General features: G+C 56.9%; 1 protein-coding gene across 1 annotated transcript in view; it reads left to right on the top strand.

Annotated features, from left to right (window-relative positions):
• Positions 1–17196, top strand: part of ARHGEF10 (Rho guanine nucleotide exchange factor 10) — a 102520-nt gene that overhangs the window by 27720 nt on the left and 57604 nt on the right. The window contains exons 4-8 of the mRNA XM_062198853.1: positions 4857–4963; positions 11902–11979; positions 12715–12894; positions 14467–14583; positions 16104–16196. Coding sequence (XP_062054837.1) covers positions 4857–4963; positions 11902–11979; positions 12715–12894; positions 14467–14583; positions 16104–16196 — 575 coding nt within the window. The remainder of the gene's footprint in view (positions 1–4856; positions 4964–11901; positions 11980–12714; positions 12895–14466; positions 14584–16103; positions 16197–17196) is intronic.

Here is a 17196-nt window from a genome sequence, read left to right as displayed (position 1 = left end):
GTCTGTGTGCTCTGACCAGGGCGTTGTACACAGTGGGAATAGAGATTCCAGCGGTTCTCAGCTGTCTGTGTGCTCTGACCAGGGCGTTGTACACAGTGGGAATAGAGATTCCAGCGGTTCTCAGCTGTCTGTGTGCTCTGACCAGGGCGTTGTACACAGTGGGAATAGAGATTCCAGCGGTTCTCAGCTGTCTGTGTGCTCTGACCAGGGCGTTGTACACAGTGGGAACAGAGATTCCAGCGGTTCTCAGCTGTCTGTGTGCTCTGACCAGGGCGTTGTACACAGTGGGAATAGAGATTCCAGCGGTTCTCAGCTGTCTGTGTGCTCTGACCAGGGCGTTGTACACAGTGGGAATAGAGATTCCAGCGGTTCTCAGCTGTCTGTGTGCTCTGACCAGGGCGTTGTACAGAGGGAATAGAAATTCCAGCGGTTCTCAGCTGTCTGTGTGCTCTGACCAGGGCGTTGTACACAGTGGGAATAGAGATTGCAGCGGTTCTCAGCTGTCTGTGTGCTCTGACCAGGGCGTTGTACACAGTGGGAATAGAGATTGCAGCGGTTCTCAGCTGTCTGTGCTCTGACCAGGGCGTTGTACACAGTGGGAATAGAAATTCCAGCGGTTCTCAGCTGTCTGTGTGCTCTGACCAGGGCGTTGTACACAGTGGGAATAGAGATTGCAGCGGTTCTCAGCTGTCTGTGCTCTGACCAGGGCGTTGTACACAGTGGGAACAGAGATTCCAGCGGTTCTCAGCTGTCTGTGCTCTGACCAGGGCGTTGTACACAGTGGGAATAGAGATTCCAGCGGTTCTCAGCTGTCTGTGTGCTCTGACCAGGGCGTTGTACACAGTGGGAACAGAGATTCCAGCGGTTCTCAGCTGTCTGGGTGCTCTGACCAGGGCGTTGTACACAGTGGGAATAGAGATTCCAGCGGTTCTCAGCTGTCTGTGTGCTCTGACCAGGGCGTTGTACACAGTGGGAACAGAGATTCCAGCGGTTCTCAGCTGTCTGTGTGCTCTGACCAGGGCGTTGTACACAGTGGGAATAGAGATTCCAGCGGTTCTCAGCTGTCTGTGTGCTCTGACCAGGGCGTTGTACACAGTGGGAATAGAGATTCCAGCGGTTCTCAGCTGTCTGTGCTCTGACCAGGGCGTTGTACACAGTGGGAATAGAAATTCCAGCGGTTCTCAGCTGTCTGTGTGCTCTGACCAGGGCGTTGTACACAGTGGGAACAGAGATTCCAGCGGTTCTCAGCTGTCTGTGTGCTCTGACCAGGGCGTTGTACACAGTGGGAATAGAGATTCCAGCGGTTCTCAGCTGTCTGTGTGCTCTGACCAGGGCGTTGTACACAGTGGGAACAGAGATTCCAGCGGTTCTCAGCTGTCTGTGTGCTCTGACCAGGGCGTTGTACACAGTGGGAACAGAGATTCCAGCGGTTCTCAGCTGTCTGTGTGCTCTGACCAGGGCGTTGTACACAGTGGGAATAGAGATTCCAGCGGTTCTCAGCTGTCTGTGTGCTCTGACCAGGGCGTTGTACAGAGGGAACAGAGATTCCAGCGGTTCTCAGCTGTCTGTGTGCTCTGACCAGGGCGTTGTACAGAGGGAACAGAGATTCCAGCGGTTCTCAGCTGTCTGTGTGCTCTGACCAGGGCGTTGTACAGAGGGAATAGAGATTCCAGCGGTTCTCAGCTGTCTGTGTGCTCTGACCAGGGCGTTGTACACAGTGGGAATAGAGATTCCAGCGGTTCTCAGCTGTCTGTGTGCTCTGACCAGGGCGTTGTACAGTGGGAATAGAGATTCCAGCGGTTCTCAGCTGTCTGTGTGCTCTGACCAGGGCGTTGTACACAGTGGGAATAGAGATTCCAGCGGTTCTCAGCTGTCTGTGTGCTCTGACCAGGGCGTTGTACACAGTGGGAATAGAGATTCCAGCGGTTCTCAGCTGTCTGTGTGCTCTGACCAGGGCGTTGTACACAGTGGGAATAGAGATTCCAGCGGTTCTCAGCTGTCTGTGTGCTCTGACCAGGGCGTTGTACACAGTGGGAATAGAGATTCCAGCGGTTCTCAGCTGTCTGTGTGCTCTGACCAGGGCGTTGTACACAGTGGGAATAGAGATTCCAGCGGTTCTCAGCTGTCTGTGCTCTGACCAGGGCGTTGTACACAGTGGGAATAGAAATTCCAGCGGTTCTCAGCTGTCTGTGTGCTCTGACCAGGGCGTTGTACACAGTGGGAACAGAGATTCCAGCGGTTCTCAGCTGTCTGGGTGCTCTGACCAGGGCGTTGTACACAGTGGGAATAGAGATTCCAGCGGTTCTCAGCTGTCTGTGTGCTCTGACCAGGGCGTTGTACACAGTGGGAACAGAGATTCCAGCGGTTCTCAGCTGTCTGTGTGCTCTGACCAGGGCGTTGTACACAGTGGGAACAGAGATTCCAGCGGTTCTCAGCTGTCTGTGTGCTCTGACCAGGGCGTTGTACACAGTGGGAATAGAGATTCCAGCGGTTCTCAGCTGTCTGTGTGCTCTGACCAGGGCGTTGTACAGAGGGAACAGAGATTCCAGCGGTTCTCAGCTGTCTGTGTGCTCTGACCAGGGCGTTGTACAGAGGGAACAGAGATTCCAGCGGTTCTCAGCTGTCTGTGTGCTCTGACCAGGGCGTTGTACACAGTGGGAATAGAGATTCCAGCGGTTCTCAGCTGTCTGTGTGCTCTGACCAGGGCGTTGTACAGTGGGAATAGAGATTCCAGCGGTTCTCAGCTGTCTGTGTGCTCTGACCAGGGCGTTGTACACAGTGGGAATAGAGATTCCAGCGGTTCTCAGCTGTCTGTGTGCTCTGACCAGGGCGTTGTACACAGTGGGAATAGAGATTCCAGCGGTTCTCAGCTGTCTGTGTGCTCTGACCAGGGCGTTGTACACAGTGGGAATAGAGATTCCAGCGGTTCTCAGCTGTCTGTGTGCTCTGACCAGGGCGTTGTACACAGTGGGAATAGAGATTCCAGCGGTTCTCAGCTGTCTGTGCTCTGACCAGGGCGTTGTACACAGTGGGAATAGAGATTCCAGCGGTTCTCAGCTGTCTGTGTGCTCTGACCAGGGCGTTGTAGAGTGGGAATAGAAATTCCAGCGGTTCTCAGCTGTCTGTGTGCTCTGACCAGGGCGTTGTACACAGTGGGAATAGAAATTCCAGCGGTTCTCAGCTGTCTGTGTGCTCTGACCAGGGCGTTGTACACAGTGGGAATAGAAATTCCAGCGGTTCTCAGCTGTCTGTGTGCTCTGACCAGGGCGTTGTACACAGTGGGAATAGAGATTCCAGCGGTTCTCAGCTGTCTGTGTGCTCTGACCAGGGCGTTGTAGAGTGGGAATAGAGATTCCAGCGGTTCTCAGCTGTCTGTGTGCTCTGACCAGGGCGTTGTACACAGTGGGAATAGAGATTCCAGCGGTTCTCAGCTGTCTGTGTGCTCTGACCAGGGCGTTGTACACAGTGGGAACAGAGATTCCAGCGGTTCTCAGCTGTCTGTGTGCTCTGACCAGGGCGTTGTACAGAGGGAATAGAAATTCCAGCGGTTCTCAGCTGTCTGTGTGCTCTGACCAGGGCGTTGTACACAGTGGGAACAGAGATTCCAGCGGTTCTCAGCTGTCTGTGTGCTCTGACCAGGGCGTTGTACAGAGGGAATAGAAATTCCAGCGGTTCTCAGCTGTCTGTGTGCTCTGACCAGGGCGTTGTACACAGTGGGAACAGAGATTCCAGCGGTTCTCAGCTGTCTGTGTGCTCTGACCAGGGCGTTGTACAGAGGGAATAGAAATTCCAGCGGTTCTCAGCTGTCTGTGTGCTCTGACCAGGGCGTTGTACAGAGGGAATAGAAATTCCAGCGGTTCTCAGCTGTCTGTGTGCTCTGACCAGGGCGTTGTACACAGTGGGAACAGAGATTCCAGCAGTTCTCAGCTGTCTGTGTGCTCTGACCAGGGCGTTGTACAGAGGGAATAGAGATTCCAGCGGTTCTCAGCTGTCTGTGTGCTCTGACCAGGGCGTTGTACACAGTGGGAACAGAGATTCCAGCGGTTCTCAGCTGTCTGTGTGCTCTGACCAGGGCGTTGTACACAGTGGGAACAGAGATTCCAGCGGTTCTCAGCTGTCTGTGTGCTCTGACCAGGGCGTTGTACAGAGGGAACAGAGATTCCAGCGGTTCTCAGCTGTCTGTGTGCTCTGACCAGGGCGTTGTACACAGTGGGAATAGAGATTCCAGCGGTTCTCAGCTGTCTGTGTGCTCTGACCAGGGCGTTGTACACAGTGGGAATAGAGATTGCAGCGGTTCTCAGCTGTCTGTGTGCTCTGACCAGGGCGTTGTACACAGTGGGAACAGAGATTCCAGCGGTTCTCAGCTGTCTGTGCTCTGACCAGGGCGTTGTACAGAGGGAATAGAAGTGCCCGTAGCCACCGACCACCCAGAGGGAATAGAAGTGCCCGTAGCCACCGACCACCCAGAGGGAATAGAAGTGCCCGTAGCCACCGACCACCCAGAGGGAATAGAAGTGCCCGTAGCCCCCGACCACCCAGAGGGAATAGAAGTGCCCGTAGCCACCGACCACCCAGAGGGAATAGAAGTGCCCGTAGCCACCGACCACCCAGAGGGAATAGAAGTGCCCGTAGCCACCGACCACCCAGCCTCAGGTGCCAGCTCTGCCTTCCGAGGTCAGGTTTCAAAATGTGACCGTTTCAGCCGTTGTGATGGTCAGAAAGCGGTTTCAGTGGCTTTGCTCAAAGTCCAGTGTAGCGTCGAGTTGACGGCGTGGAGGTTGGTGTGCCCGCCCAGGGAGCTGGTGTTACCGAGACGCGCGGTCAGTGTGAAGCTCACGTGTGGTTGCTCTCCTCAGATCACAGAGCTGGTCTCGAAGAAGAGCAGAACTTATTCATCGATGTGGACTGCAAGCACCCGGAGGCCGTGCTGCTGCCCATGCCGGAGGGGCTGTCTCCGCAGCAGGTAGGGTGGGCCCCTCCACAGAGGGTGGGGTCAGGGCTGCACCTGTGCCGGGCTGAGCTCAGGGGCGTGACCAGGGCAGCAGGCTGGTCTCCAAAGCGTGTGGCTGCTTACACGCTCTGTGGTCGCTGTCTGCAGCCCTCCCCACCCCCTTCCTCTCGGGCCTTCCACCGTCTGCCTTGGTCCAGCCATGCAAGGTTGATGCCGGGCACAGCTGGGGCCCGGGGACTTGATCTGGGTCCCTGACGCTCAGCGCGTGTTCTGAGTGCAACTGTGAGAAGCGGGTGGAACCTCCTCTGGGTGACAGTTATTTGCACGAGTTTGCATTGATAGGACACTTGCAGGAAGACAAAACTGGTGTTGCATGCAAAGCAGGCTGACACTAAAATAGGTTTAAAATCAGCAATCACATTGCCTGAACATGATGCATTTTGTAAAATCTTGAGGGCAGGTGGTGGTGTTTTTGGATGGGATTGGAGTTCTTTTCCACGAGGGTAGATTTGTGTAGACCTCAGAGACTGAGGTGGGTGGATAAAGGGGGGTAAATGCATAGATAATAGGTTGGTTAATAGATTATAGATACATAGATGATACATAGGTCAATATGGTCTCACCTCCTCCACGTAAAATGCCCGGTGGTCAGCTCAGAGTTGGGAAGGGATTGGAAAGCATCCGAGGAGACGCTGGTAATCGGTCAGGGCACAGCAGGAGCGCTGTGTTCTGTCTGAGCTGCCGAGGGAAGCACGGGCTGAAATTAATGAGGGAAAAGCAGACACATGAAGTCCCTGGGCTTGGGGAGCCGACGGGGTGCAGACAGCTCGGGGACAGTGGAAGTGCCGCCGCCCAGCGCTCCGAGTGGAAGGCCGCAGGCTGCATCCGGTCTGCTGCAAGGCGTGTCGCCTGCACAAAGCCTTACAGAGCAGGTCAGTGATCCGAATCGCGCCCCGCAGCTCTTCACAGGAATCCGGTTCCAGGCCCCAGTCTGTGCTCTGCGCCCATGCGTCTTAGCTCCCCTCTGCTCGGTGGCAGACCACTCCCCTCACAGACCAGGCCAGGCTGAGTGCGCCCGGTGGCGGACTTCCCAGAAGCTAAGAATCTCGCACTTCCTCTCCACTGTGCCTCGTCACAGCCACGAGGATGAGGAAGGGATGTGGCTGGTGTCCCCTTCAGGTTTGCGCAGGCCTGAGGCTGGGTAACTCACGGGCACGCCTGTGGCTGCTGTGAGCGCTTACCAGGGCCAGGGTGAGGGCGGAAGACGGGAGTGAGACATGGCCAGGACTGGACAGACATTCCAGTGGGGAAGGAAAATGGAGATTTCCAAAGCCAGGGAATGGCAAAGAGGGGGTGTGGTCTGTGAGGGGAGTGGTCTGTGAGGGGCCATGGGGAGGGGAGTGGTCTGTGAGGGGCCATGGGGAGGGGTGTGGTCTGTGAGGGGCCATGGGGAGGGGAGTGGTCTGTGAGGGGACCGTGGGGAGGGGTCTGGTCTGTGAGGGACAGTGGGGAGGGGAGTGGTCTGTGAGGGGGCCGTGGGGAGGGGAGTGGTCTGTGAGGGGACCGTGGGGAGGGGAGTGGTCTGTGAGGGGGCCGTGGGGAGGGGAGTGGTCTGTGAGGGACAGTGGGGAGGGGTCTGGTCTGTGAGGGGCCGTGGGGAGGGGAGTGGTCTGTGAGGGACAGTGGGGAGGGGTCTGGTCTGTGAGGGGCCGTGGGGAGGGGAGTGGTCTGTGAGGGGACCGTGGGGAGGGGAGTGGTCTGTGAGGGGGCCGTGGGGAGGGGAGTGGTCTGTGAGGGGGCCGTGGGGAGGGGTCTGGTCTGTGAGGGGGCTGTGGGGACGGGAGTGGTCTGTGAGGGGCCGTGGGGAGGGGAGTGGTCTGTGAGGGGCCGTGGGGAGGGGTCTGGTCTGTGAGGGGGCTGTGGGGACGGGAGTGGTCTGTGAGGGGCCGTGGGGAGGGGAGTGGTCTGTGAGGGGCCGTGGGGAGGGGAGTGGTCTGTGAGGGGACCGTGGGGAGGGGTGTGGTCTGTGAGGGGACCGTGGGGAGGGGTGTGGTCTGTGAGGGACAGTGGGGAGGGGAGTGGTCTGTGAGGGGACCGTGGGGAGGGGTGTGGTCTGTGAGGGGGCCGTGGGGAGGGGTCTGGTCTGTGAGGGACCGTGGGGAGGGGAGTGGTCTGTGAGGGGCCGTGGGGAGGGGTGTGGTCTGTGAGGGGACCGTGGGGAGGGGAGTGGTCTGTGAGGGGCCGTGGGGAGGGGTCTGGTCTGTGAGGGGCCGTGGGGAGGGGAGTGGTCTGTGAGGGGACCGTGGGGAGGGGAGTGGTCTGTGAGGGGACCGTGGGGAGGGGTGTGGTCTGTGAGGGGGCCGTGGGGAGGGGTCTGGTCTGTGAGGGACAGTGGGGAGGGGAGTGGTCTGTGAGGGGACCGTGGGGAGGGGAGTGGTCTGTGAGGGGACCGTGGGGAGGGGAGTGGTCTGTGAGGGGGCCGTGGGGAGGGGTGTGGTCTGTGAGAGGACAGTGGGGAGGGGAGTGGTCTGTGAGGGGACCGTGGGGAGGGGAGTGGTCTGTGAGGGGCCGCGGGGAGGGGAGTGGTCTGTGAGGGGGCCGCGGGGAGGGGTGTGGTCTGTGAGAGGACAGTGGGGAGGGGAGTGGTCTGTGAGGGGCCATGGGGAGGGGTGTGGTCTGTGAGGGGGCCGTGGGGAGGGGTGTGGTCTGTGAGGGGACCGTGGGGGAGGGGAGTGGTCTGTGAGAGGACTGTGGGGAGGGGAGTGGTCTGTGAGGGGACTGTGGGGAGGGGTGTGGTCTGTGAGGGGCCATGGGAAGGGGTGTGGTCTGTGAGAGGACTGTGGGGAGGGGTGTGGTCTGTGAGAGGACCATGGGGAGGGGTGTGGTGTGAGGGACCGTGGGGAGGGGAGTGGTCTGTGGTGACGGTGGGTAGGGGTGTGAGCCTCTGCAGAGAGAGGACGTCCTGTGGTCTGTGAGGTCAGTAGGGGTGTGTGACTGGGAGGACGATCAGTAGGGGTGTGTGTCTGAGGAGACGTGGTGGCTGTGGGTCTGTGAGGAGACAATGGTGGAACGCCTGTCTGTCCCCTGGCCGCCGTGGTCATCTTTGGGCTGGGTGACTGCCACATGCTGTTCTACTTTGTGAGGTGCGAGGACCTCTCTGGGCTGCATCCCCATCGCAGGTCCCTGTGTGTGGGGGCGTGGCAGAGTCGGGGTGGATTAGTCACTCAGTGTCACTCAGTGTCTTCACCTTCCCTGGGCCTCGCAGTGCCACGTCCTGTGGTGCCGTGCTGGTCTTGTGGTGGGGGACACGCAGGCAGGGCCCACGTGAGGGGCCTGCGCTGTGGACTGCGTGCAGATATGGCCAGCGTGTGAACACAGCGATTTCTCAGCGTTCAGGACTGTCTCTCCATCGAGCTTTATTTTCCCTGTTGGCCTGTTGTGGAGTTAAAGCTCAAACTTGGGGTGTTGATCTCCTGTATGACTGCTTTTTCTTCAAAGCAGAAATAAGGAGGCGTAACTAGAGCGGCTGCGTGTTGAGCTCTTTGCAGGCCTCACGTGGGAGAAATGGCGTCTTCCTGCTTCCTGTGTGGTTGTTTGTGTGAAACGTACCCTTGGAGCTGGAAGTCCTTCCCTTCGCCCTCTCGGGGTGCGGTGTGGCAGAGAGGGGGCTCTCCTGAGCCTGTCCTGGCCTCAGACACAGTAACAGCTGCCCACTCCCTCAGCCCAGCTCTCCCTGGGCTTGGCCCACAACCCGGACATCCTCACACCACTTTCCCTCCTGCCAGGGGACCAGTCCCCTGCTTTGTTCCGTTCACGTAGGCAGAAAAGCACCCTTCAGTGCTGAGCGCTCCTCTGTGGCCCTGCCCTGTGTTGAGCTTCTCGGCCGGCGGTCACAGCACTGAATCCTGCACACCCTCCCCTGACAACCTGGCCGGCCATCCCGTTTGGTCTGTCCCACCTGACTGCCCGAAATTGGCAATATCACATGCAGTGGCCGTGAAATCTGGGAGACCTGTTTCGCTTTTGTGTTTAAATTAGTTTATACCAATCCCAGGCCTTTTGACCTGCTTTGTGTCATCTCAGGACTTTGGAAGATGGCTCTGATTCCACAAGTATTGTACGCAGGGGCCTGGGTGGTGTCTGGGGATCTGAGTTCTGGTAGAGACGAGGTGGGGAGTCAGTCGGTCACCATCAGCAGTGAAGGATCTGAGGGCTTGGGGTCAGCACATAGCAGGACCAGGCTGCTCAGCACTGTGGCTTCCCAGCATCCAGTCTGGGCTGTGGGAGGCGTTCTTCATAGCCATGGCTGTGTTTGCTTTTTCATTTTTTCTTAAGATTTTCATTTTATTCATTTGAAAGGCAGAGTTACAGTAAGAGAGAGAGAGGAAGGGGGTTCCATCCACTGGTTTACTCCCCAAATGGCTGCAAGTGCCAGGGCTAGAACCAGGCAGGAGCCAGGAGCTTCCTCCAGGTCTCCCACGTGGCTGCAGGGTCCCAAGCACTTGGCTGATCTGTTGCTGCTTTCCCAGGCAGGCTAGCAGGCAGCTGCATCAGAAGTGGAGCAACTGGGACTTGAAACAGTGCCCATGTGGGATGCTGGCCATGCAGGTGGCAGTTTTAGCCACTATACCATGATGCCAGCCTCACCTTTTGGGGGGGGGGGGCTGTGTTTTCTAATACATCACTCTCTTATTAGGAATCCTAGAAGGGTTGTTTCTTGTCTTACTTCTGTGAATTGGACTAGCCCTTGGCATAAATAGAATGGTGGCTCCTTTGTTGGTCATGTGGGGTAACTCTTGGTTGCCCTGGGGTCTACCCAACTCATCTGTGGAAATGCTCTCTCTGCCCACTGGGTGGCACCGCGGTCTCTGTAAGTGGCTTCACTCAGAGGCAGGGATTGCCTAGCGAAACTCTGGAGCATGCCTGTGTGTGTGTATGTGTGTGCACACGTGTTCTTATGCATACGTGTGGTGTATGCATACGTCTACACCTGTGTGGGCAGATGCATGCGTGCATTCACACACATGTGTTGTGTTTTCAGATGCGTGCTTGTGTGTGGTGTGGTGTGACTGTGTGTGTTCAGATGCATGTACTGTGTGCATGTGTTTATACATGGTGTGGTCTGCATGTTCATAGGCAAGTTTTGGGTGTGTGGATACACACATGTGTGGGGTATGCTGTATGTGGTACATGTTGGGCGTGTGTGTGGTGTGGTAAGTGTGTGCACATGGTTTGGTGTGTGTGCATGCGAGTGAGTGCACATGTGCTGGTCTGAAAGCAACCGTGTTGTAATGTTATGCTGTACTCTCCATCTACTGGCGAATACCTCCTCCTGGGCTGTGTGGAGGGTGAGGGAAGCACCAAGTGACCTTTCACAGGCATCTCAGCCACGCCGTGTGGGTTGAAATTGGCAGCAGTGTTTGACACCCAGACATCTCAGGTGTGGAGGGGTTTTCATACCTCTCAGGACGTGGGCGATTCACTGCTTGCTGTCTTAGGTCAGTCTTCGTGTGGTCAAAAGACCTGTGCCACAGCAGACTCATAGAATGGCAGATGTCCTAAACAGCACTCTGGCCTCAGAATCAGCCCTTTAGGCATTCAGATCTGGCTGCAGAACCTATCAGAGTATTTTAGGCATGGAAAGCCAAGACACTCTGACGAAAAAAAAAAACAAAACCCTAAATGAAAGATCTCTGCGAGTGAGATCCCAGTGGAAAGAACAGGTTATCAAAGAAGGAGGTACCTTTCTCTGAAGGGAGGAGAGAACTTCCACTTTGACTATGACCTTGTCTAAATAAGATCAGAGTCAGCGAACTCAAAAGGCTTCCACAGCCTTGGCAACTCATGACAAGAGCCTAGGGAGATTACTGACGCCATAAACAAGAGTGTCAAATTGTTAAGTCAACAACAGGAGTCACTGTGCACTTACTCCCCATGTAGGACCTCTGTCCTAAATGTGCTGTACATTGTGACTTAATGCTATAACTAGTACTCAAACAGTATTTTACACTTTGTGTTTCTGTGTGGTGCAAACTCTTGAAATCTTTACTTAATATCTGCTAAATTGATCTTCTGTATATAAAGAGAATTGAAAATGAATCTTGATGTGAATGGAATGGAAGAGGGAGTGGGAGATGGGAGGGTTGTGGGTGGGAGGGAAGTTATGGGGGGGGGGAGCCATTGTAATCCATAAACTGTACTTTGGAAAATTATATTTACTAAATAAAAGTTAAAAAAAAGGACCTGTGCCAGAGTTCCTCCGCCTTCCACAAGCGTCTGTTTGTCCGTAATTGTGAAGTAGTGATGTGGATGACTGTCAATGACAGCACTCTTTGATCAAGAGTGGAATTTTTAAAAATTTATGTATTTATTTGAAAGGCAGACTGACAGAGAGGGAGGCAGAGAGAAATGTCTTCTGTCCATTGGTTCACTCCCCACTTGCCCACAATAGCCAGGGCTGGGTCAGACCAGGGAAAGCTGGGAGCCTGGAGCTCTACTGCGTCCTTTTGGGCCATCATCTGCTTTCCCGGGCACATTAGCAGGAAACTGGGTTGGAAGTGGAGCAGCGGGGCTTGAACTGGACGTCCAGTTTGGGATGCCTGCGTCATAAGAGGCGGCCTAACCCCCGCGCCATAATGCTGACCCCTGGAATTTGTTGTATTTAATTTATACTGAAATATCGCCTAACGTATGTGTTGGACACATAAAACACAATCGGTTAATTCAGTCTGTTGTCACTGCGTGAGTGTATGCGTGTTACTTGGCTGTAGTTATAATTAATATTTGTGTGTTAATGTGGGAAACAGTAGCTGCTGTAATGCTGTTTAGTCAGCACACCGTTCAGTGCCTTTAAAAAGACAACGTCGTCAGCACGCCCCAGACAGGAGTACAGTTCACCCGTGTGTGTTCCAGAGCGGCCTGGTCCCATCATACTGTGACATTTCCTGCAGGTTGTGAGAAGATACATCCTGGGCTCCGTTGTCGACAGTGAAAAGAACTACGTGGATGCTCTTAAGAGGATCTTGGAGGTACCTGACTGGCGTGTGGTAGCGTGTGGCAGGTAGTGTGTGGTAATGTGTGGTAACATGTGGCAGTGTGTGGGAATGTGTGGCAACATGCCTTTGCATCTCACTGCCCTGTTGTACATAGTTCTGAATGTCGTGTGGCAGCGTGTGGCAGCGTGTGGCAACGTGTGGCAGCATGTGGCAGTGTGTGGCGGTGTATGGTAGCATGTGGTGGTGTGCCTGCACGCCTCATTGCCCTGTCTTATGTAGTTCTGAATACAGTGTGGCAGCGTGTGGCAGCGTGTGTAGCATGTGGCAGCGTGTGTAGCGTGTGGTAGTGTGCCTCATTGCCCTGTCTTATGTAGTTCTGAATACAGTGTGGTAGTGTGTGGCAGCGTGTGGCAGCGTGTGGCAGCGTGTGGCAGCATGTGGTAGTGTGCCTGCACGTCTCATTGCCCTGTCTTATGTAGTTCTGAATACAGTGTGGTAGTGTGTGGTAGCATGTGGCAGCGTGTGTAGCATGTGGTAGTGTGCCTGCACGTCTCATTGCCCTGTCTTATGTAGTTCTGAATACAGTGTGGTAGTGTGTGGCTGCGTGTGGCAGTGTGTGGCAGCGTGCTGCCCTAACTGGTGTGTTAATAAGCGTGACTGCAGAGATAAGGCAGGCGACGTGCCGCGTCCCCCAAGGACGCGCATCCTATGTGCATCATGGCACGGAGGTCGGGGTGACTCGGGCGCCGCGTGCTTGTCCCGTGGCAGCAATACGAGAAGCCGCTGTCCGAGATGGAGCCGCGGCTGCTGAGCGACAGGAAGCTGAGGACGGTCTTCCACCGCGTCAAGGAGATCCTGCAGTGCCACTCCATGTTCCAGATCGCACTGGCCAGCCGCGTGGCCGAGTGGGACTCCGTGGAGATGATCGGCGACGTCTTCGTGGCCTCGGTAACGGCCAGGCACCCCCACCCCTGTGGGCTCTCTTCTCTTTTCTCATTGAGGACAAGCAGTGCCACCGGGGCCGGGCCGAGGGCTCCTGGGCTTCTGGGAGGTGACCTGGTAGACACCAGCAGGCGGGGGGGGGGGGGGGGCGATGCAGCTGGCGGGCACGAGATGGAGGCACAGCTGCCGTGGGTGCATCCCTGCACCGTGTGACGCTTCCGCTGCCAGGGGCACGCTCAGAGCAGCCCCGTCCCAGCCCTGTGGGAGCCCTGTCTTCCTGAGCTGGGCCTCACCGTCTGGGTGCAGGGTCCTCTGTGCCCGGGAGCAGCAGGAAGTTCCAAGCAGGAGGGTTTCCGGATGCCTCCTCTTGGATCTGGAACATTCTCAGGGACAGCAGTGCAGACCTGGGCCCCGGGTCACCTGCTGCAAAGTGTGGGCTCCGGGTTTCTCCGTCTGCAGTTGTGGGGGTTACAGGATGCTGTGAACGTGGTGCGAAAGCAGAGTTCTGGCCGGAAGATTCGTGCAAAGCCTCGTGGACCTTACGGAACAAGAGAAATAGGGGATGTTTATTTTGCTATTGCACTTTGGCTCCACTTCTATCATTCTTCTTTAAATATTTTCCTTTGGAAGTGTTTTAACAATGTAAGGAATCTTTTTCTAAAAAGCCTGCTCAGGTGAAAGCCTTCCGATGTCCCTGCCGGTGTCCGTGCCGGTCTCGCTGCTGTGCCCTCTGGAGGGTCCTCCCTGTGGACATCGCCACCAAGGGCAGGAGGTTTCTGCCTCTGGAAACCTTTGCGCTTCTAGGAAAACAAGCCTAGGCAGCGTGCGTCGACCCAGAGGCGCGGGCCAGCCCCGTCCCACCCCGGGCCCTTTCCCCCGTCTGGTCCCGCACAGCGAGCTACCCGCTGCTCTTTCCTTACCAAGTGAGGACCGGCGGGGTCATCGGGAGATTCATCCACACTTGTCATCTCCACCCCTTTGTCAGCAGAACACAGCCTGAATTACCATGGTCTTGTGTTTTGTTTTAAAGATTTATTTATTTGGAAGTCATCTACAGAGAGAGAGAGAGAGAGCGAGCACTTTGATTCGCTGATTCAATCCCCAAGTGGCCACCAAAATGGCCAGAGCTGGGCCACTCTGAAGCCAGGAGCTTCTTCTGGGTCTCCAACATGGTGCAGGGGCCCAAGCACTTGGGTCAACTTCTCTTGCTTTTCCAGGTGCGTTAGTAGGGAGTTGGATTGGAAATGGAGCAGCTGGGACTTGAACTGGCCCCCATATGGGATGCCGGCACTGCAGGTGGCAACTTTACATGCTGTGCCACGATGCCATCCTCAGATCGCTATGGTTTTGCACAAGGAGCCACGGAAGTGTGTTAGGGCGCAGAGTTAGATCCAGCCGGCCTTTCACACATCTCCAGGAGGCTCTGTAAATAACAGAGCAACCCATACACGTTTCTCCTAGGAGAACATCATGGCCACTGGAGGGGGGCATTAGGGCAGCGTCGAGCCTCCATCCTGAGTTGAAAAGTGAGTATTGGCCTCTCCCTAATGTCTCCCTCCATCCCCTCCTGTGCCCCAGTTTTCCAAGTCCATGGTGCTGGACGCCTACAGCGAGTACGTGAACAACTTCAGCACCGCCGTCGCGATCCTCAAGAAGACGTGTGCCACGAAGCCGGCTTTCCTGGAGTTCCTGAAGGTGAGTGCCGCCGGCTGCCCTGGGGCTGGGCAGAATCCCACATGGGGAGGCCGCAGACCCCGCCCCGAGCGCAGAAGGCTGGTACGGAGACGTCAGACCAGCAGGGCCTGCCGTGCTGCCGTGGGTGTGAAGAACATGGCTATTTGAAAGTGCCTCGTACCTGTGCGGCTCCCAAGTGGGTGCACAGAAGGGGAGGGGCCGACGCAGGGACACCTGTGCCTGCACAGACACTGGGAACTGCGAGACCCCAGCAGCGGTCTTTGGGGCAGGCCGCAGTGGCCTGGACGGGCCCCGAGATTGGTGAGACCTGGGCTTTGTCCATGCTGACATCGGGAAGACAGCCTGTGGCCTCCCGCGGTGGCGGCGACGGCCGTGACGGGACATGGCAGGGCCTCCCCAGTGGGAGGTGCGTGTTGGAGGCAGTGACATCAATAAGACAGGGGCGTTGGCAGCACTCCGAGACCTGTCTGTCCACTGAGCTCAGGTCCTGTTGCATCGCAAGCCCTCAGGGCAGGGGTGTGCCCATGCCCTCTGTGTGCCTGGAGACTCCCTGGGCCCAGCAGGTGCGCCCAGGGCAGGTGTTCTTGTCAGCAGCCACTGTGACGTGAGCCACAGCGTCTCGCTGTGCTCCCTCATGTGGCGCGGGGAGGGGGTGTCCCTGCTGTTGTCGGCAGTTAGGGTTTGCTGAGAGATGAGGCCCCAGCCCCAGCAGAGGAGCTGCAGCGCTTCTCCCCCTGGGGGGAGGCTAGCAGGGCTGAGCTGAGGCTTCCCCTCTGCCGAGGGTGTCCTTAGAGTTTTGCTGGGGCCCCAGCCCAGTTTCAGAGCCCGGTGCTGGCTGGCTGGGGAGCCACAGGCCAAGCCATGCCGCGTGGTCTCCCTGTGCAGCCTGCAGCTCCCGAGCAGGGGACTGGAGACGCCCCAGCTGCAGCCCCGGTTGGGATGGCCAGGGGACCTGCTGGTGAGTGGTGCTCGGAAGAGGCAGGAGCCTCTGGGGCAGACGGGAGCCTCTGGGGCAGACGGGAGCCTCTCTGGGGCAGACAGGAGCCTCTGGGGCAGACGGGAGCCTCTCTGGGGCAGATGGGAGCCTCTGGGGCAGACGGGAGCCTCTGGGGCAGACGGGAGCCTCTCTGGGGCAGATGGGAGCCTCTGGGGCAGGCGGGAGCCTCTCTGGGGCAGACGGGAGCCTCTGGGGCAGACGGGAGCCTCTCTGGGGCAGACAGGAGCCTCTGAGGCAGACGGGAGCCTCTGGGGCAGACGGGAGCCTCTCTGGGGCAGACAGGAGCCTCCCTGGGGCAGACGGGAGCCTCTGGGGCAGACAGGGCTAGGGCAGAGCCCCTTCTGCTCTAGAATGTTCCTCCCACACGGACAGGCGGTGACAGCTCGGGCAAGCCGGGGCGGGAAGTGCTTAGAGGTGAACCTTGGTGAAGATGCCCGGGGTCAAAGACCAGGGTCTGGGGCTGTGCGTGGTGGTGTGGCATCCCTGTGGTCTGCAGTGTGAGAGCCGCGTGCTGTCCCTACAGCAGAGCCAGGAGTCCGGTCCCGACCGAGTCACGCTCTACAGCCTGATGATGAAGCCCATCCAGAGGTTCCCGCAGTTCATCCTCCTGCTGCAGGTAAGTGAGTGGCTCCATCCCCACCTGCTCCAGGTGAGCGGCTCCATTCCTGCACCACAAAAGCCCACCCCCTATATGAATTCTTAATCTCATGATTGCCATTATTGTAGATTCAAGAAACATCTGTGCTTTGTTTTGTTCTAAATATTTCTTTACTTATTTGAAAGAGTTACAAGAGAAAGAGAGACCTTCCATCTGCTGGTTTATTCCCCAGATGACCACAATGGCCTAGGCTGGGTCAGGCTGAAGCCAGAAGCTCCTTCCAGGTCTCCCTGTGGGTAGTAGGGTCCCAAGCACTCAGCCATCCTCCACTGCTTTCCCAGGCCATAACAGAGAGCTGGATTAGAAGTGGACTCCGCTACTAGATCCAGCGCCCATATGGGATGCCGGCACTGCAGGCCGCGGCTTTATCCGCTATACCACAGCGCCAGCTCCAACATCTGCATTTTAAAAAATTTAGCATGCTCTTTCAAACTGTCACTCACATGGTGACCTGTCAGTTGTTCCCTCCCAGGAAACGGAGCCTCTGTGGCAGAAACAAGGCCCAGGCCCCAGGTTTGCAGGCGTGGGTTCCTCTGCCTGGCGCTGTGCTTCTGTGCCTGCGTGGCTGGTGGTGTAGGGGTGGGTTTGGAGGGCAGCAGGGTGAGTGAGGCAGGGATGGAGCCAGAGATAAGGCAGCATCCAGGGCCACAGTTCTGGAACTGTGGTATGACATGGTTCTGGGGCTGCGGCATGTTCACGGTTCTGGGATGTGGCATGTTCGTGGTTCTAGGACTGTGGCATGCTCGTGGCTCTGGGGCTGTGGTATGCTTGCGTTTCTGGGATGTGGCATGTTCGTGGTTCTGGGACTGTGGCATGTTCGTGGTTCTGGGACAGTGGCATGACATGGTTCTGGGACTGTGGCATGCTCATGGTCTGGGACTGTGGCATGCTTGCAGTTCTGGGATGTGGCATGTTCGTGGTTCTGGGACAGTGGCATGTTCGTGGTTCTGGGATGTGG

This window comes from Lepus europaeus, chromosome 8, assembly GCF_033115175.1.
Source record: "Lepus europaeus isolate LE1 chromosome 8, mLepTim1.pri, whole genome shotgun sequence".
Lineage (NCBI taxonomy): Eukaryota > Metazoa > Chordata > Mammalia > Lagomorpha > Leporidae > Lepus > Lepus europaeus.
Note: the sequence above shows the minus strand (reverse complement) of the source record. Positions and strands in the feature narration are given on the sequence as shown.